Source organism: Ruditapes philippinarum, unplaced genomic scaffold, assembly GCF_026571515.1.
Source record: "Ruditapes philippinarum isolate M1 unplaced genomic scaffold, ASM2657151v2 ctg440_1_1_1_1, whole genome shotgun sequence".
Classification (NCBI taxonomy): domain Eukaryota; kingdom Metazoa; phylum Mollusca; class Bivalvia; order Venerida; family Veneridae; genus Ruditapes; species Ruditapes philippinarum.
In genome coordinates this window covers 140,377-162,834 of record NW_026864080.1, presented here as the reverse complement: position 1 = coordinate 162,834, position 22,458 = coordinate 140,377, and the positions used below count along the sequence as shown (strand labels likewise).

Genomic DNA, 22,458 nt, shown 5'->3' with positions numbered 1-22,458 from the left:
CATATGTGACAAGGTTTACAACTCTAGCACAAAAATTTTTTGAGAATTACCTCCCTTAACTTTAGAGTCTCCTTCAGTCTGTTCATAAAAACTGTTTCCTGAGATCAATTTTAAAGATGTTTTCCAACAAATTTACTTAAAATAGAGAAAAGTTGAAACGTTAGTTATACTTATTCATCCTGAGAAAATTGGACCTTTTGATTATCTGTTGTATAAACATAATTTCCTTACTAGGCAGGATTTAAGTTCATTCATGTCATTCATTCATTCAATGGTATAACTGAATGGCCAATGGCCCATCAGAATGTTGCTGGGGTTCTAACTGGTAGGGGACTTATGGATTCTTGCAATACTATGATAATTGCTTGTTTGTATATAATATAGATGCCTCCACCAAATCAAAGACCAGCTCCAGATCAACCATTCCCTCTGTCAACAGATAGAGAGATGTCAACTATACCTCGTGCAGGAACTACAGAGAACTGGGTTTATCCTTCCCAACAAATGTTCTGGAATGCTATGCTTAGGAAAGGTGAGAGTTATTTAAGGAATGATAACATTGTGTTTGTTATAGTAATGGCCTTCGTCTGTGTGTCCGTCCATCTGTCCGCACTACCGAAAAGGGGGCTATTTAACTGTAAACAGAACAAAAGAGAACAATAGAGTTCATTACATAACAAGGAAGATGCCAATGGCCCTCTATTAGGCAAAAGAAAATAACAATAGAAATGGCCCTTTATCCCAATTAGGTTGTCCGCTCCATATCTTTTCAACCTCTGAAAAAAAAACAAAAAAACTTGGCACAAGTGATTACTATTATGAGAGAATGTGCAGAGCGCAATAATTGGATTGCTACCCACAAAATCAAGGTCACACTCAAGTGTTAAAATGTCTACATTCCGTGTCCGCTCCATTAGTTTTAAACAGTGTACGAAATTCAGATTTGAATCCATTAGCCTGATTGGAATATTCATTAGCCCAGAAGACATTTCACTAGCCCGGACATAAAAACCTTTAAATATCACAATTGCACCATAAAGCATATAGGTTTACCTTTACTGACATCTTAGCTTGTGAGGAAGAAATAAATAAAACATTGGCATGTTTCAAAATTTATTCTTCCAGTGTTAATGATATTTGAAATAGATTATAATTATTTAAAACAAGTCATTCTCTGATATTTAAAGCTATAAAATCTTTTAATATATTCCAAAAGGGAGACACTTTACCTAAAAGATTTGAAGACTACATGATACACTCAGTATCCCCACAACCCTCCCTTAATAATATTCTTTGTGCATGACCAATACAACCTAGCAAATAACTCTGTCTCAAATAAATTAATGTTAACAATACTTTAAACAATCATAATTCATAAACTACATACTACATTTTAAGTGTGAGTTATTCCACACCTATTAACAAAACATAGCTTCCTTTTGGTGACTTTTTTATGCCCCCGGGCATATAGTAATTGAACCGTCCGTCTGTCTGTCCGTCCGAGCAACCAAATAGGGTTACGGGGCTATCTAACAGTAAACAGAACAAAAGAGAACAATAGAGTTTATTCCGTAACAATAGAATAAGGGGCCATGGCCCTCTAATAAACAAAAGAAAATAACAAAAGAAATGGCCCTTTAGTCCATTTAAGTGGCACGTCCGTCCGTCTGTCCGTACGAGGTTAACCTAGAACGGCAAGTTGGATTTTTCTTAAGTTCTACCTGTACCAATGGCTTCATAATTTACACACTTACTAATCCATACAAAGTATATGATCTGGGCAAGTTACATAACTATGGCTTCCATTTGCACCAAGTTATCAAGTTATGGCCCTTTTCAGGACTTAGAAAGTGAATAATGGTTAACCTAAACTGGCAAGTTGGAAATATCTTATGTTCTATCTGAATTAATGGCTTAATAATTTTCACACTTACTTATCAATACAATGTATATGATATTGCCAAGTTATATAAATGTGCCATCCATTTTCCCAGGAATTTCCCTTTTTATCACTTTGAAAATAGGGCCTATTCCGCCAAGTTGGATTTATCAAAAAATTCCACCTAATTACTTAATTTATTTAATGATATCTTTCATATTTGGTAGGTGGATACCTTTAACGGTCCTCTTATTATCCCACGCCGAAAGGCGGCGGGGGATATAGAAATAGTCTTCATCCGTCCTTCCATCCATCCATCCATACACCCGTCATTCCGTCCGACATTTTTGTCCGGAGCATATCTCAAAAAGTATTTGAGGTATCAACTTGAAACTTCATAGGTCGATAGACCTCATTGAGGAGGAGTGCAGTGCACAAGAATGATAACTCTACCCTCCATAATTTTTGAGTTATTGCCCTTTGTTATTTTTCATACTTTATTTTTCACCTGAGTGGAGCATAACTCAAAAAATGTTTGAGATGTCAACATGAAATGTCATAGGTGGATAGATCTTATTGAGGAGGAATGCTGAGCGCAAGAATGATAACTCTTCCCTTTCTAATTTTTGAGTTATTGCCCTTTGTTCTTTTTCATACTATTTTGTCCGGAGCTTATCTCAAAAAGTGTTTGAGGTATCAACTTGAAACTTCATAGGTGGATGGATCTCATTGAGGAGGAGTTCAGTGCACAAGAATGATAACTCTACCCTGCATAATGTTTGAGTAATTGCCCTTTGTTATTTTTCAAAATTAATTTTTGTCCAGAGCATAACTCAAAACGCCTTTGAGATATCAACATGAAACTTCATAGGTGCATAGATCTCACTCAGGATGTGTGCAGTGCACAAGAATCATAACTCTTCCTTTCATAATTTTTGAGTTATTGCCCTTTGTTATTTTTCATACTTAATTTTTCACCTGAGTGGAGCATAACTCAAAAGTGTTTGAGATGTCAACATGAAATGTCATAGGTGGATAGATCTTATTGAGGAGGAATGCTGTGCACAAGAATGATAACTCTTCCCTATATAATTTTTGAGTTATTGCCCTTTGTTCTTTTTCATACTATTTTGTCCCGAACTTATCTCAAAAAGTATTTGAGGTATCAACTTAAAACTTCATTGGTGGATAGATCTTACTGAGGAGGGGTCAGCACACAAAAATGCTAACCTACCCTGCATTATTTTTCAGTTATTGCCCTTTGTTATTTTCAGCCATCAGTATTCACAAGGTTTCAAATCTGTAATCACTTCAGCCATCAGTTTTCATTATCAAAAGACCTCTTAAAATTGAATTATTCTGCTCTACTACATATACATTCTTCCAATGAGCAAACACATTCGGCGTGGGATAGCCATGTTGACATGGCTCTTGTTTTTTGTGGCGTTAGGCGTCTCTAGGTCAAGGTCAAGGTCGCTTGTGTAAAAAATAAATCTAAACATTTCTGCTCATACAGCCTTCATTTTTATCTCGACTTTTTTTTTTTTTGAAAAAAAAAACTAAAGGTATTGTTATAGTCGGGTCGGCCTTGCCGTTGCCATCCGCAGACTTGTACCTGGATCATAACTTTTTAGCTCACCTGAGCATGCTCAGGGTGAGCTTTTAGGATCGATGATTGTCCGTCGTCCGTCCGTCGTCAGTCCGTTCACATTTAGTTGTTAACACTCTAGCGGTCGCATTTTTGCCTCAATCATCATCAAACTTCGTCAGGATGCTTATCTTGTTGATAGCTCAGATGAGTTCGAACATGGGTCATATCGGATGAGAAACTAGGTCACAAGAGCTAAAAATAGAAAAACCTTGTTAACACTCTAGAGGTCACATTTATGCCTCAATCATCATCAAACTTGGTCAGGATGTTTGTCTAGGTGATAGCTCGGATGAGTTCGAACATGGGTCATCTCGGATGAAAAGTAGGTCACCGGAGCTAAAAATAGAAAAACCTTGTTAACACTCTAGCGGTCTTATTTTTGCATCAATCATCATCAAACTTGGTCAGGATGCTTATCTAGTTGATAGCTCGAATGAGTTCGAACATGGGTCATCTCGGATGAAAAAGTAGGTCACCAGAGCTAAAAATAGAAAAACCTTGTTAACACTCTAGCGGTCACATTTTTAGCTCGACTACTTTTTTTTTGAAAAAAAAAGAGGTATTGTTATAGTCGGGTCGGCGTTGCCGTTGCCGTCCGCAAACTTGTACCTGGATCATAACTTTTTTATTTCTTGGTGTATTGTCTTCATACTTGGCCACAACAACCCTTGGGACAAGATCTTTCAGTAGACCACACTAACCTTGATCTTCATCCATAAATGACCTTGACCTTCAAGGTTAAAAGTCCAATTTTTGCTTGTTCATGCTGTTATTGGCTGTAACTTTGTTATTTTTGAATGGATTGTCTTCAAACTTGAACATAATAATCTTCAAGGATATCCCTTAAAAATAACCAGCCAGACCTTGACCTTCACTCATAAATGACCTTGACTTTGAAGGTCAAATTATTGAAATTTTCATTTTTTGGCTATTATTGGCTGCAACTTTGTTATTTTTGAATGGATTGTCTTCAAACTTGAACATAATTATCTTCAGGGATATCCCTTAAAAATAACTAGACAGACCTTGACCTTCACTCATAAATGACCTTGACTTTGAAGGTCAAATTATTGAAATATTCATTTTTTTGGCTATTATTGGCTGTAACTTTGTTATTTTTGAATGGATTGTCTTGAAACTTGAACATAATAATCTTCAAAGATAACTGTTAAAAATATACCGAAAGACCTTGACCTTCACTCATTAATGACATTGTCTTTGAAGGTCAAATTATTGAAATTTTCATTGTTTTGGCGGCAACTGACTGTAACATTGCTATTATTGAAGGGATCAACTTCATATTATAACAGAACATTCTTAAGGACCAGACCTTGTTGTTTATCAAACCCAAATTTGCTTGGGCTCTTTAATGACCTTGACCTTGAAGGTTAAATTACTGAATTTTCTCAGATTTGTGCATTAAATGACCATAATTATATATTTATTGGTGTGTGTGTGTGTGTATATATATATATATATATATATATATATATATATATATATATATATATATATATATATATATATATATACATATCTATCATCATCATCATCATCAACAACAACAACAACTTTGCGTAATGTTTCTATTTATAGAATTGCGTAATGTTTCTATTTATAGAAATTGCGTAATGTTTCTATTTATAGAAATTGCGTAATGTTTCTATTTTTAGAAATTGCGTAATGTTTCTATTTATAGAAATTGCGTAATGTTTCTATTTTTATCTATTTATAGAAATTGCGTAATGTTTCTATTGATAGAAATTGCGTAATGTTTCTATTTTTAGAAATTGCGTAATGTTTCTATGTATAGAATATGCGTAATGTTTATATTTTTAGAAATTGCGTAATGTTTCTATTTTTAGAAATTGCGTATTGTTTCTATTTTTAGAAATTGCATAATGTCTCTATTTTTAGAAATTGCGTAATGTTTCTATTTATAGAAAATGCGTAATGTTTCTATTTTTATCTATTTATAGAAATTGCGTAATGTTTCTATTTATAGAAATTGTGTAATGTTTCTAATTTTAGAAATTGCATAATGTTTCTATTTTTAGAAATTGCATAATGTTTCTATTTTTAGAAATTGCGTAATGTTTCTATTTTTAGAAATTGCATAATGTTTCTATTTTTAGAAATTGCGTAATGTTTCTATTTATAGAAATTGCATAATGTTTCTATTTTTAGAAATTGCGTAATGTTTCTATGTATAGAAATTGCGTAATGTTTCTATTTTTAGAAATTGCGTAATGTTTCTATTTTTAGAAATTGCGTAATGTTTCTATTTTTAGAAATTGTGTAATGTTTCTATTCATAAATATATACAAAATAGATAAACAAAACTAATGTGACAAGACAGACCAACTAAATTTATAAGATATGTTCAAACCTTTCTATGTTTGCATTTAGAAAAAGTAAAAAGTCGAGCGTTGCCCCCGCCCGGCGGTGGCTCTTGTTGCATCAATCATCATCAAACTTGGTCAAGATGCTTGTCTAGGTGATAGCTCGGATGAGTTCGAACATGGGTCATCTCGGATGAAAAAGTAGGTCACCGGAGCTAAAAATAGAAAAACCTTGTTAACACTCTAGCGGTCACATTTTTGCATCAATCATCATCAAACTTGGTCAGGATGTTTGTCTAGTTGATAGCTCGTATGAGTTGGAACATGGGTCATCTCGGATGAAAAAGTAGGTCACCGGAGCTAAAAATAGAAAAACCTTGTTAACACTCTAGCGGTCACATTTTTGCATCAATCATCATCAAACTTGGTCAAGATGCTTGTCTAGGTGATAGCTTGGAAGAGTTTGAACATGGGTCATCTCGGATGAAAAAGTAGGTCACCGGAGCTAAAAATAGAAAAGCCTTGTTAACACTCTAGCGGTCACATTTTTGCATCAGTCATCATCAAACTTGGTCAAGATGCTTGTCTAGGTGAAAGCTCGGATGAGTTCGAACATGGGTCATCTCGGATGAAAAACTAGGTCACCGGAGCTGAAAATAGAAAAACCATGTTAACACTCAAGAGGTCACAATTTTGCCTCAATCATCATCAAACTTGGTCAGGATGTTTGTCTAGGTGATAGCTCAGATGAGTTCGAACATGGGTCATCTCGGATGAAAAAGTAGGTCACCGTAGCTAAAAATAGAAAAACCTTGTTAACACTCTAGTGGTCACAATTTTGACTCAATTGTCATCAAACTTGGTCAGGAAACTTGTCTAGGTCATTGCTGGGAATAAATCGAACATGGGACAACTCGGATGAAAAACTAGGTCACAGGAGCTAAAAATAGAAAAATCTTGTTAATACTCTAGTGGCTACTGTTGTGATCCAAATATTCTGTTAATTGGTCTAAAAGTTTGTTTTGATGATTTCTAAGTCAAGATCGAACATGGGTCATCTTGGATGAAAAACTAGGTCACACCGCCCAAATATGGAAAAACCTTGTTAACATTCTAGTGGTCACATTTTCGACTCAATTATCATCAAACTTGGTCAGGATGCTTGTCTAGTTAATTGCGTGGATGAGTTCGAAATCGCATGTGAAACTAGGTCACCGGAGCTAAAAATAGAAAAATCTTGTTAACACTCTAGTTGCTACTGTTTTGATCCAAGTATCCTGGAAATTGGTCTGAAAGTTTGTTTTGATGATTTCTAAGTCAAGTTTGAATATGTGTCACCTGGGTAAATAACTAGGTCGCACTGCTCAAATATGGATAATCCTTGTTAACACTGTAGTGGTCACATTTTTGACTCACCTGTCATGAGACTTGGTCAGAATGCTTGTCTAGGTAATTGTTTGGATGAGTTTGATAAGTCAGGTGAGCGATCTAGGGCCATCATGGCCTTCTTGTTTATTTCTTGGTGTATTGTCTTCATACTTGGCCACAACAACCCTTGGGACAAGACCTTTCAGTAGACCACACTAACCTTGACCTTCATCCATAAATGACCTTGACCTTCAAGGTTAAAAGTCCAATTTTTGCTTGTTCATGCTGTTATTGGCTGTAACTTTGTTATTTTTGAATAGATTGTCTTCAAACTTGAACATAATAATCTTCAAGGATATCCCTTAAAAATAATCAGCCAGACCTTGACCTTCACTCATAAATGACCTTGACTTTGAAGGTCAAATTTTTGAAATTTTCATTTTTTTGGCTTTTATTGGCAGTAACTTTGTTATTTTTGAATGGATTGTCTTCAAACTTGAACATTATTATCTTCAGGGATATCCCTTAAAAATAACTAGACAGACCTTGACCTTCACTCATAAATGACCTTGACTTTGAAGGTCAAATTATTGAAATATTCATTTTTTTGGCTATTATTGGCTGTAACTTTGTTATTTTTGAATGGATTGTCTTGAAACTTGAACATAATAATCTTCAAAGATAACTGTTAAAAATATACCGAAGGACCTTGACCTTCACTCATTAATGACATTGTCTTTGAAGGTCAAATTATTGAAATTTTCATTGTTTTGGCGGTAACTGACTGTAACTTTGCTATTATTGAAGGGATCAACTTCATATTATAACAGAACATTCTTAAGGACCAGACCTTGTTGTTTATGAAACCCAAATTTACTTGGGCTCTTTAATACTTAGCAAGGGGCTTAAATTTACTCCAACTCCAATGGAAAATAAAACAGAATTACAGACTGATATAAAAGAATTTTGTCGAAGATTAAGGCTTAGTGAGTTTTTCCATGAAGAAGATAAAGATAATGATAGAAACAATATACCCTTAGTACGAAATAAAACTGGATGGAAACCTCCTAAAAGTAAAGATATCTTTTTAGAAGAGGCTATTGAATCATTAAAGGAAATCCCACTTGAAAATAAATCTGATGTTCATTCTAATTTAACGAAGAAAGATAGATCAGCATTGAAAAGTATATTATCAAAAAAATCATTAATCATAAAAGAAGCAGATAAAGACGGTGCTGTAGTTTGTATGGACAATGACTACTATAGAGATCACATTTTGAAAATGTTGAGTGATGAAAGTTAGGAAAATTGAAGAGGCAATTAATAATAATAAATCTGAATACATTAAAGTTTCTGCACCAGATGATTTAAAGTTTAGGCCTATTGTAGGGGGACCTAACAGTGTTACACAGAGACTTAGCCACTTTTTAGACCTCATTTTAAAACCATTATGCAGACAAGTTCCAAGTTTCATTCGAGATGACTTAGATTTCCTGAATTACTTGCCGGAAAATGTAGAAGAAGATTCCATTTTAGTTACCTTAGATGTCGTAAATTTATATACAAACATTCCACATGATCTGGGCTTACAGGCAATTCAATACTGGATAGAAAATTTTCCCGATAAAATAGATACTAGATTCCAACACCTATTTATATTGAAATCACTGCAACTTATCCTAAAGAATAACGTATTTTATTTTGACGGCAAATATTATATCCAGAATAAAGGAACAGCTATGGGTACTAAAGTCGCCCCAACTTATGCTACTTTGGTACTTGGATATCTAGAGAAAACAGTCTAGGAAAGAATATCAACAATACACGGAAACGACTTTTCAAACTACATGTACATTAAAATGAACTGGAAGAGATTTTTGGATGATTGTTTTTTAATAGTCGGGAAAAATATCAACACAGATGATTTATTAAGAGAAATAAACAATTTACACCCCTGTATTCAATTTACAATGAATAAAAGTGAAACAAGCATGCCATTTTTAGATGTATTAGTTATGAAATCTGGAACACATATAACAACAGATATCTACAGTAAACCGACGGACACATACAACTACCTCAACTTTAAATCGTGTCATCCGAAACATACAAAGTTAAACATTCCTGTCAAGAATCATAACTATAGTAAGAGGAGAAACACTGCAAGAAAAGCGCCTCTCAGAACTAACTACAAGACTTAAAAATCAGAATTACCCAGATGAAATTATTACATACTGAATATCTAAAGCCAAATTGAAAGGTCCCTTCAAAACTGAAGAAAACATAACAGCTAACAACAAGTACAACGTTATCCCATGTGTAACAACATTAAATCCAAAAAATACCAATATTTCCCAAGCAATTCGATCTTGTGAGAATGTGTTACGAAAAAGTGAAAGGATGAACAGTGTTTTAGAAAAGAAGCGCATTATAAACAGTAAAAGACAAGCAAAAAATCTTCACAACATCTTAACCTCTTCAAAGTTCGACATGACAAATAATACTGTAACAACAGTTTCTAAATGCAACAGGAGTAGGTGTAAGACATGTCCTTCTCTAATAGAAGGAAATGAAATACAATTTTGTAACAGTAAGACATTTAAGATAAAACAAAGTATGAACTGTGTTTCAAAAAATGTGATATATTCAATAATTTGTGACAACTGTAAACAGTTTTATATTGACCAAACAAAAAATGAATTATGTAAACGTATGACTTTACATAGGCAACAAACAAACACTGAAGAACTCAGAATGTTACAATTAAATAAACATTTACATAATTGTTCAGGAGGTAAACGCTTGCGATTTTATTCAGTCCAATTGTTCGTTTATTTATCAATATTTATTGAGTAAAAATTTTTAATTACCATACAATTTGTGGCCATAAAATCATTAACTTGTGAATTTTATTACCTCCCTTTAATAAATGTCATTAATTCACTGCCAGATTGTACGGATTATGCTCAATGTCCGTAATATTATAATTTTACAGTATAAATAACCATATTGTGTTTGCCGGGAAATACGTTAGATAGATTAGATAGATTTATTTTGGCAAAGGAAGCATATACATAGTTGACAATATAACATAGGATAAAATAATGAGCATTATTAAATACTATATCACATACGAGTAAAACTATGACATGCTCACCAAAACCAAGGATAACACAAATATCTCATTTGCAGCGCAACGTTGTATTTTTAAGTTTCCCGCACTTTTATAACTTTACGTCATTGTTATAGTTGTTATGATTATATTATACGTTACTGTCAGAAGATATGTAGAAACATTTGAAAGCGCTTACAGAAATAAACGTATAAAAAATTAAAGAACTTTGTACTCTGCATTTCCCAAAACATACTTTTTTTTATACATGAGATCCACATAAGGAATCAACTTCTTTTTGTGTAAATGTATAATTATAATTATATTTATATAAATGCGTATGTATATATATATACAAAATATATAGACAAAACTGATGTGACAAGACAGATCGATTAAATTTATAAAAAGGAAATGTTAAGATTTGTTCAGACATTTCTTTGTTTGCTTTTAGAAAAAGTATAAAGTCGAACGTTGCCCCCCGCCCGGCGGTGGCTCTTGTTTTTGGTCACTAGTTCAAAGGTCAAGGTCACACGGGCCTTAATGTCAGAAAGATTTCCGCACATTATCTTGAAAACTATTACAAAGTCTTCATTATTTTTCTTTTTTCCATAACTGAACACTTCCATGTACCTATTTAAGGCAAGTTTCTATAACAAAATAACCAATTATGTGTCATTCAACATTTTTTGTTTATGTAAAAAGTATGTTTTGTACTTTTTGAGTGGTTGTCCTTTGGTATGTATTTACATTTATTTGTCAGTGTGTGCAAATAGACTGTTTTCCTTTTATAACCTTTTTCCTGTTTGGTAGGGGATTTGGCATTCTGTGACTGCTTCTTGTTTTTATGTGTGTATTTTATGAAAGTTCCTACATTGCTTCTGTCAAGCATAGAAAATAATCATGCATTCCTTGAATGATTCCATCCAATTAACAACTCCTGTTTGTTTTGTTCTTTCAAGGGGAGCTTGTAGAAATTAATTACAAATTTGAATTACTTTTGTAGGATGGAGATGGAAAGAAGATGACCTAGGTCAGGAGGATATGCATCACATTATAAAGATACACAACAGTAATAATGAACAGGCCTGGCAAGAAGTTCTCATGTGGGAGGCATTTCATGCCAAGTAAGGCAGAGTTTCTAATTAAAACAAAAAAAAAGAAAAAAAAATTACGAGCTTTTGTGTGTGTTTTATCCCAGTGTTTTTTGGGTTTTTTTTTTTCACTTTTGGGGAAGGGGGTCGGTGCCCTTTGGAGGGAGAAAAACGCAATAGAAGGGGGTATTTTATTGTTTATTTATTTTATATTGTTTTCTTTCCGGTAGAAAAGGGGAGCAACTCTTGCAACACAAGTTTAAAATACGTCGCTTTTTCTTAATATACAGATCTAAAATATCGACGCGTCGCATGTTAAACTTTTTTGGACACCGGTAGTATCTCCCCTTACCTACTCAAGAATGATTTATAAACAACCTTGCTTACAGGCATAAAATAAAACATTTTTCAGCGTTAGTTTAAAAAAAGTGATGTTCATTGCAGGCAAATTCGGGCTGCCGTATAGGGGGAAATTTCGGCTTTGAGGGGGGAAGAATATACTGTTTTAAGGAGGGAATGGGACTGAATTTCACCGAATATTTTGGTGAAAAAAAACATTGTATCCTGATGAAGGCCAATGAGTTACACTGTTAAATGAAGTAGCCTCATTCACAGACTTCTACAGTAAAACAAATTGTAAGCTCATGTTTATTCAAAGAAATATGGCTGTCCCTTTTAGGGGACCAGAAATGTAATTTGAAAATATCTTTGAACATTTCATGAACCACTCGAATCGTATTTTGTCTACAGTATCTGCAGTATGAAATATCCATTTTCTCTTGACCACTAAATGTTTTGACACATGAAAGCACCTCTTGACACTTTTGTCTTTTATCCTGTGGAATCAACTCTGGGGGCCCTAAAATTAAAATACGGTATTTACTAAGTGAGGAGCCTAAAATGTAAATAACATATTGTAATCAAACTTGCTATATTTAAGCAAGCTTATATGAAGACCCCAGTTGGTATTGCATTTGGACCCCCTGGTGTCAAGGTCACCGTTACTATAAATAGAAAAAAAGTTTCCGTAAGAAAAGAGGTATTGTAATCAAACTTGGTATATAGCAGCCTTATGTGTAAGGCCCCCACGTTTAAACATTTTCGTTTTGATTTTAATCCATAAAAGTTTACGATTTTTGTAACCGTTTAAACGAAATGGTCACATGGTCCATTTAATTCCTGCAATAACCAACGGTATTTCAAAGTAAAAATGGCGGAAAATTCAAAATCTAGACGCTCTGAAGTTTTGAAGTATTTTTTAACTATAGAAACAAATGGTAAACCTATAAAGGTGAAATGCAGTTTATGTTAACTTTCTTACGCCGGTGGCAGCACAGGTACAATGACGAACCACATAAAACATGTCGACAAATCAGCAACATCATAGCTTGTCAAGTTCAGATACTGTTATTTGTAAATGATGAAAAAACAAGCAACAATCACTGCATTTAGAAGTCCTGTGTTAACTCGTGAGAAGGGGATAGTATGTACACAGAAGTTGGCCTATATGAGGGCTGTTCAAAAAGTTTGTGGACTGCAGCTGTATTGTACACATTTTTATACGCCCGTTTGAAAAACGGGACGTATTATGGGAACGCCCCTGGCGGGCGGGCGGGCGGGCGGCGTCCAATTTTGTCCGGAGCATATCTCCTACATGTATGGAGGGATTTTAATGAAACTTCATATAAATGTTCACCACTATGAGGAGCAGTGTCGCGCACATGAACCAGGTCTCTAGGTCAAAGGTCAAGGTCACACTTAGAGCTCATTGAAAAATGCTTGTCCGGAGCAAAACTTCCACATGTATAGAGGGATTTCAATATTACTTGGCACAAAATGTTTCACCATTGTGAGGAGGAGTGTCGCGTGCAAGATTCAGGTCTTTGCGGCCAAGGTCAAGGTCACACATAGAGGTCAAAGTTCAGATAAAAATATGAAGATGTGTATATGGACCATTTAGTCATCATTTATTGAGGGATTGTAACACAAATGGTCATTATCAAGACTATGGCTGTGATACATATAATTTAGGTCAATATATACAAGGTCAAGGTCACTAAAGATGATGAAATATCCAGATTTTGTAAATAGAATTTAATCAAAGGGAGACAACAAAGTTATTACTTTGTTCATAAATGACTTACACAATTACTCCCCTTGATCTATTTTCTAAAAATAGAATTTAATCAAAGGGCATGAAATAATCCTCTTTCTTGGACTTGAGTATGTTTGTAAAGAATGTAACATTTATTTACACATGTTTCATTCATTGGTCAAGATACTTAACTGTGATAACTATGGTGTTCTGTAGACTTGGTATTTGTTCATAAAGATCGTACAGTAATTTACCTTATCAAATGTAAATACTTTCTCATAGAAATTTAATTATATTTTAATTTTCAAGTAAATATCAGTTCAGCTCATTCAAAGATTAAGAATTGTAATGAAATGTATTTCCCTAGAATAAAATCTTAAATCAGAATTTTTTAGTTATTAAATTACATGTACTTTTTATACGCCCGTTTAAAAAAAGATAAAAATATGAAGATGTGTATAGGGACGATTTAATCATCATTTATTGAGGGATTGTAACACAAATGGTCATTATAATGACTACGGCTGTGACACATGTACTTTAGGTCAATATATGCAAGGTCAAGGTCACTAAAGATGGTGAAATATCCAGATTTTGTCTGGAGCATATCTCCTACATGTATGGAGAATTTTTATAATACTTTATGGAAATGCTCACCACCATGATATGTATTGCTCCATGCATGATCCAGGTCTCCAGGTCAAAGGTCAAGGTCACACTTAGAGCTCATTGAAAAACGCTTGTCCGGAGCAAAACTTCTACATTCATGAAGGTTTTCAATATAACTTGGCACAAATGTTCACCATTGTGAGTCTGAGTGTCGCATGCAAAATTCAGATCCCGTGCGACCAAAGTCAAGGTTACACATAGAGGTCAAAGTTTCAGATAAAAATTTGAAGATGGTTATAGGGACCATTTAGTCATCATTTATTGATGGATTGTAGCACAAATGGTAACTATCATGACTACAGGTGTTACACATTTAATTTAGGTAATATTTGCAAGGTCAAGGTCACTGGAGATGATTAAATATCCAGATGTTGTCCGGAGCATATTTTCTACATGCATGGAGGAATTTTAATGTTACTTTTATAGAATTGTTCACCACCATGAGACGTAGTGCCCTGCACATAAACCAGTCTCTAGGTCAAAGGTGAAGGTCACAGTTAGAGCTCATAGAAAAACACTTGTCTGGAGCAAAACTTCTACATGCATAGAGGGATTTCAATATAATTTGGCACAAATGTTCATCATTGTGAGGCTGAGTGCCGTGCATAAAATTCAGGTCCCTGCGACCAAGGTCAAGGTCACACATTCTGTGCATATCTTCCCTACTGATTTGTTTTAAGGTTCATTTAACAACACAGTGCCAAGAATAAAAACTTGCTTGCTAGATAACACTTATCCATAATGCCCCCATCTCCATCTAAAGCTTTTTCGTAAACGGGCGTATTTTGTGACTATGGCACCCTTGTTTAATATGCGTACACGATTTTACAAAAGACAAATAATGGAACATGTCCTTAACATACAGTGAAAAAATCAACACAATATATTTACAAATAACAATTCTGTAAAAAAATTACAAAAAAACAAGGGGTACGCGATCTGGCGCACACTAATGGTAAAACAAAATGACGTTCGTGACGTCGAAATTTAGATTAAAAATGTCACCAGCGTCATTGCTTCTGAAATTACATTTTCGAGTGTTCAATGTCTCTGGATCATATAACCATTTTGCTGTGTGTTATTAGAAGCGAGAAAGAAAACAGTCACCTTTTCGGTCCATTTTTAGCTCACCTTGCACAAAGTGCAGGTAAGCTTTTAGGATGGCCAACCAAATGCGTCCGGCGTCCGTCCACATTTTATTCAAACGACATCTTCTACAATACCACTTGGCCAATATTAATGAAACTTGGCAGGAATACTCTTTGTATGAAGCTCTATCAAGATTGTTCAAAGAATGCCATTCCATGCTAAACTCTGGTTGCTATGGCAACTAAAAGAAAAAACTTAGTTCTTATACTTCAAAATGGAAAGGGCTAGAGCTTAGATATTTCTCACAAGGCATTAGCTTGTTAGTTCCTACAAAGTATATTCAAATTATGGTCTAAAGTTGAAAATTGGTCTCTGTTTTGGGAGTTTAAGGGTTTTTTTATTGCAAGGTTATATAGACTTTCTTTGTAGGGATAATTTGAGATAGTGTATCTTGTATTTTTTGTCTCAACAGACATTGTTATGAAGATTTTTCTGTTAAAGCATAAGAAGGATGAAAAGTTTGTTGAATGTGAATGTTAATTCAAAACAGAGTCAATCAGAATAGCACAAATTTGAGAGCTACAGTGAAGTTGATTTCCCCATTCAATAATGGATTCTTCCATTAATTTCGTAACACGATCAGAAAGGAAGACTGTGTCATTTCCGAAATACAATGTAAAATATTTCGGTTCTTGACAATGACTTGCACATTTTATTGTGTAAGATATTGCACAAAGAAACGAAAGTGAACAAAAAAAGTTGTTTTTTTCCCACAAAAATTAGTTGATTAAGATAAAAGTTTAATTTACAGTATGGATATTACTTTTTGTATCCTTCCGGTTTCAAAAAAAAAAAAATATCTACACCGCTCATACTGATGAACGAATTATATCATAATATTTCATACTGAGAACAAACATACGATTCAAATCATTAAATAATGCATACCAATCAGTTCATAAAAAAAGTTTGCCTCAGAAAACATCTGTATCAATCTGACCTCGAGTTGAGATTATAAATTATACTAAACCGGAAGTACATGACGAAACGTTCGCCAATCAAGAAAATTTTATAACATAAACTCGTATTTCATAACAAAGAAGTGAAGATTAATACAATTATCAGTGTGCTTCGTTGAAACAGGTATTTTGTTAACTATTTGTGAACTATTAAGGCATGACATTCAGTATTTATGTAAATATCACCTCCCGACGTCCCGTGTTATGATTTATAAAATTATACATGTACATGTTGACCTCAATAAATGTAAGTGAAAATGGAACAATAATTATGGTAATTATCCATGGTGCTAGTAATACTTAATTATCTTTATCATATTGTTAACTTAAAGCAAGAAAATTACGTAATTTTAAAATAACTTAACCTCACAATATAATCAATTTAAGCTTGAAAATCTTTTCAAAATGACTTCCCAAACAGTAATTTTTGAACATGAAAATGGTTCATGTAGAGAAATAAGAGAAGAAAAAACTGAATTGACTCATGAAAATTCTGGTCAAACAGTCTACCACGTGAAATTCTGACCTTCCTGAGATCCCTGCTGTTTGTTGTTGTTTTTATGCCTCTGCTAAGCAGTGGCATATAGCGATTCACCTGTGTGTATGTATGTATGTATGTGTGTGTGAGTGTTTGTGTGTTATATAGATTATATAGTGACCTTAAAAAATCTTCTTGTGAAAAACCACTTGTCCAATTTCAACCAAACTTGGCAGGATTGATCCTTAGGTGAAGGGCTTCCAAAGTTCAAAGAATTTCATTCCATGCAGAAATCTGGTTGCCATGGCAACCAAAAGGAATTATAAGAATAAATTTAAAAAATCTTCCTGTAAAGACCCAAAAGGCCTAGAGCTTAGATATTTTGCAAAAGGCATTGTCTGGTAGACCTCTACCAAGATTGATGAAATTATAGCCCTGGGGTCAAAATCGGCCCCGCCCTGGGGGTCATTGATTTTCACTATATGTACATATAGTAAAAACTTAAAGTACCTTCTTGTAAAGACCCAAAAGGCATAGAGCCTAGATATTTTGCATTCAGCATTGTCTGATAGACCTCTACCCAGATTGTTCAAATTATAGCCCTGGGGTCAAAATCGGCCCCGCCCCGGGGGTCATTGGTTTTCCTTATATGTATATAGTAAAAACTTTAAAAAAAATTCTTCTAGTAATTGACAAATGCTAGAGGTTAGATATTTGGCATGAATCATTGTGAAGTGAACCTCTAGCAAAATTGTTCAAATTATAGCCCTGGGGTCAAAATTGCTTCCGCCCCTGGGGTCATTGATTTTCAATTTATAAATATAGTAAAAAATCATAAAATCTTATTGTCTGAAGGTGCAAGGCTTAGAGCTTTAATATTTGTTAAACGATATCATCTATAGGTACTCTACAAAAGTTGTTCAAATTTTGCCTCTGGTGTCAAAATTAGCCCTGCCCCGGGGGCCATAGGTTTTCCTTATATCTATATGGTAAAAACTTAAAAATCATCTTCACTAAATTTACAAAGGCTAGAGTTAAGATATTTTGCATGAAACATTGTGTAGTGAACTTCTAGCAAGATTGTACAAATTATAGCCCTGGGGTCAAAATTGGCCCCACCCCCAGGGATAATTGATTTTGACTATGTACATATATAGTAAAAAATTAAAATCTTCTTGTCTGAAGGTACAAGGCTTAGAATTTTGATAATTGGTATATAATATCATCTATGGGTCCTCTACTAAAGTTGTTTTAATTATGCCCCTAGTGTTAAATTTGCCCTGCCTAAGAGACGATAGTTTTCCTTATTTGATAAATAAAGTAAAAACTTGAAAAATCTTTTTCTCTGAATTGACAAAGGCTAGAGGTTAAAAATATGGCATGAGTTTTTGCAAAGTGAACCTTTACCAAGATTGTTCAAACTATAGCCCTGGGGTCAAAATTGGTTCCGCCCCGGGGGTCATTGATTTTCATTATGTACATATAGTAAAAAAAATAAAAAATATTTTTTCTCAAATGCAATCTTGTTTTTTTTTAGAAAGGGTGTTCTAATATGATAAACCACAGATGCTCGGGCCAACATGATACCCCTGAGTAAACACTATCAAAAAATATTTTAATATTTAAACACTAATGGGATATCTGTTACAACTATAATACTGGTTTTCGAAAAAAATTTACATATATGAAAAAAAAAAAATACTGTTTACCATCATGTATTGAGACTTGTTTCCGGGCAGGCAGGCTAATTGGTTCGGCCATTTTTCGTAACAGTTTTCTCAGCAACTACTTATCAGAGCCTCATGATATTTAGTATGCAGCATTAACACATTGTCCCATACCATGGGATTCGATTTTAGGTCTGGGTTTCAAAGCGTTTTGTATAGAGCTTAATCCAGCTTACGATGTTCCATGCGCAACCACCATATCAAAATATGTTTCAAAACTATATGAGACGGAAAAGACTGATTTGGTCAATCTAATTAAGAAACAGAAAGGTGTAGCCCTAACATCAGATCATTGGACAAGCTTGGCTACGGAGGGCTATATCACAGTCACTGGCCATTTCATTGATGATGGTAATATTGATCTCGGTCTTGAAAATCCATAATTAATTTGACAAATTTCCATATATTTTATTACAGTTGATAGTTAATTTTAGTTTAAATAATCAAAGATCAAAATTTTTAAAACATGTAAAAAATAAAAAATATTACCCGATTTAAAAATCTGTTGTCTAATTGTCATTTTGTTTTCTTCTTTCTCTCCTCTGTGTGGTCAATTATTAATGGTTATTTAATAAATGACAATATCTTTGCTTTTCTTTTTTAGCTCACCTGTCACAAAGTGACAGGGTGAGCTTTTGTGATCTCTTTTCGTCCGGCGTCCGTCCGTCCGTCGTCCGTAAACTTTTACTTTAAATGACATCTCCTCATAAACAACTAGGCCAATTTCATCCAAACTTCACAGGAATGTTCCTTTGGTGGTCACCTTTAAAAATTGTTCAAAGAATTTAATTCCATGCAGAACTCTGGTTGCCATGGCAACCGAAAGAAAAAACTTAAAATATCTTATTTTAAAAAACTCAAAGAGCTAGAGCTTAGATATTTGGCATGAAACATCATCTAGTCAGTGTCTACCAAGTTTGTTCAAATAAAAGCCCTGGGGTCAAAATTGGCCCCGCCCCAGGGGTTCATTGATTTTCCCTATATGCATATAGTAAAACCTTAAAAAATCTTCTTTTAAAGAACCCAAAGAGCTAGAGCTAAGATATTTAGCATGAAACATCTTCTAATGGGTGTCTACCAAGTTTGTTCAAATAAAAGCCCTGGGGTCAAATTTGGCCCTGCCCCAGGGGGTCATTTAGATTTACCCTATATGCATATAGTAAAAACTTAAAAAATCTTCTTTTAAAAAACCCAAAGAGCTAGAGCTTAGCTATTAAGCATGAAACCTCTTCTAGTGGGTGTCTAACAAGTTTGTTCAAATAAAAGCCCTGGGGTCAAAATTGGTCCCGCCCCAGGGGGTCATTGTTTTTCCTTTTATGTATATAGTTAAAACATAAAAAATCTTCTTTCAAAAAATCTTAAAAGCTAGAGCTAAGATATTTAGCATGAAACATCTTCTAATGAGTGTCTACCATTTTTGTTAAATTAAGGGCCCTGGGGTTAAAAAATTGGCCCGGCCCCGGGATCATTGATTTTCCTTTTATGTATATAGTAAAAACTGAAAAAATGTTCTGTTAAAAAGCCCAAAGAGATAGAGTTTAGATATTAAGCATGAATTATCTTCTAGTGATTGTTTACCAAGTTTGTTCAAATAAAAGCCCTGGGGACAAAATTGGCCCGCACAGAGGGTGTGGGTCATTGTTTTTCACTATATGTGTTTAGTAAAAACTTAAAGATTTTCTTAGAGCTAGAGCTTAGATATTTATCATGAAACATCTTCAAATGGGGATCTACCAAGTTTGTTCAAATAAAAGCCCCACCCGGGGGCCTATATACAGGTGAGCGATTTCAGGGCCATCATGGCCCTCTTGTTTCTTTTAACTATGATAGCACTTAACATTTATATACATGTACACCAATTTCACGATTGTCAAAATATTTATTTGCTTGCCTTTTTTGTGTCGCCTCTACGGACATAAAGGGATCACTTCTCCGTCGTCCGTCCGTCTGTCCGTCTGTCAGTCCGTCCGTCCACAAAACTGGATCCCGCGATAACGCAAAAAATACTGAAAATATTTTTATGAAACTTGATATATGGATAGGTGGCAGTATGGAGATTATGCACGTCTTTTTCTTTTCTTCCTATGTTGAAAATTCTGGTTGCTATGGCAACAAATAGACTGAAAATATGGCAAATTTTACACATAACCTGGATCCCGCGATAACGCAAAAAGTACAGAAAATATTTTTATGAAACTTGATATATGGATAGATGGCAGTATGGAGATTATGCACGTCTTTTTCTTTTTTTCCTATGCTGAAAATTCTGGTTGCTATGGCAACAAATAGACTGAAAATATGGCAAATTTTACACATAACCTGGATCCAGTGATAACGCAAAAAGTACTGAAAATACTTTTATGAAACTTGACATATGGGTAGATGGCAGTCTGGAAATTATGCACATCCTTTTCTTATCTTCCTTTGTTGAACATTCTGGTTGCTATGGCAACAAATAGACTGATTTCAAGATTTCTGATTCTAGTTTTTAAGTTTTTTCACTATAAGTTCTTTATTTCTTAAGGTATTTTCTTCAAACTTTAAATATAAGTTGCTAGTCATCAACCACATCATATGTGACAAGGTTTACAACTCTAGCACAAAATTTATCAGAATTACCTCCCTTGAACTTAAAATTTTCATGAAAAAAAATTTTTTTTTTTAATAACTTCTTTTTTCTGAATGTATCTACTTCAAACTTCAAATATATGTTTCTTATTATCACTCAACATTTGTGAGAAAGGTCAATACTCTAGTAAGACATTTTCCAGAATTATGCCCCTTTTGAACTTTTTTTTCGAGAAATTGGTAATTTTTACTCCAAATTCTTCAATCATTATAGGATTTTCTTCAAACTCCTTCAGTTCCTTCAGTCCGTCTGTCTGTCTGTCTGTACATAAAAACTGTTTCCTGTGATCACTTTTAAAGAACTTTTTCAACAAATTTACTTAAAATAGAAACATAAGTGAATGGCCAATGGCCCTTCAGAATGTTGCTGGGGTTCTAACCGGTAGGGGACTTATGGATTGCTTGCAATACTATGATAATTGCTTGTTTTCCTAAATATTGATCAATTTAATAAAGAATATATATGAAATTCTTTCATGCACTGTTTTGTTTTGTTAGTCCCCTACCGGTTTAACCGGAGGGGACTTTAGGTTTACCCTCCGTCCGTCTGTCTGTCCAGCCGTCTGTTAGTCCGTCAGTCCGTCCGTCCACAAAACTGGATCCCGCGATAACGCAAAAAGTACTGAAAATATTTTTATGAAACTTGATATATGGATAGATGGCAGTATGGAGATTATGCACGTCATTTTCTTTTCTTCCTATGTTGAAAATTCTGGTTGCTATGGCAACAAATAGTCTGAAAATATGGCAAATTTAACACATAAACTGAATCCAGTGATAACTCAAAAAGTACTGAAAATATTTTTATGAAACTTGAAATATTGGTAGATGGCAATCTGCAGATTATGCACATCTTTTTCTTTTCTGCCTATGTTGAAAATTCTGGTTGCTATGGCAACAAATAGCCTGAATTTCAAGATATCTGATTTAAATATTTCAGCTTTTTCACTATAAGTTCTTTATTTCTTAAGGTGTTTACTTCAAACTTTAAATATAAGTTTCTGGTCATCAACCACATCATATGTGACAAGGTTTACAACTCTAGCGCAAAAATTATCAGTATTACCTCCCTTGAACTTAGAATTTTTATGAAAAAAAATGTTGTCTTTTTTAAATAACTTCTTTATTTCCTAATGTATCTACTTGAAACTTCATATATATGTTTCTTATTATCACTCAACATTTTTGAGAAGGTTAAATACTCTAGCAAGACTATTTCCAGAATTATGTCCCCCTTAAACTTAGATTTTTTTCGAGAAATTGGTATTTTTTACTCTAGCTTCTTCATTCCTTATAGGATTTACTTT

At 34.0% G+C, this 22,458-nt stretch overlaps 1 protein-coding gene across 1 annotated transcript in view; it reads left to right on the top strand.

Annotated features, from left to right (window-relative positions):
- The window catches only part of LOC132724343 (holocytochrome c-type synthase-like), a 95,513-nt gene that overhangs the window by 33,598 nt on the left and 39,457 nt on the right, over window positions 1–22,458 (top strand). Inside the window, exons 3-4 of the mRNA XM_060709184.1 lie at window positions 385–532; window positions 11,359–11,479. Coding sequence (XP_060565167.1) covers window positions 385–532; window positions 11,359–11,479 — 269 coding nt within the window. The remainder of the gene's footprint in view (window positions 1–384; window positions 533–11,358; window positions 11,480–22,458) is intronic.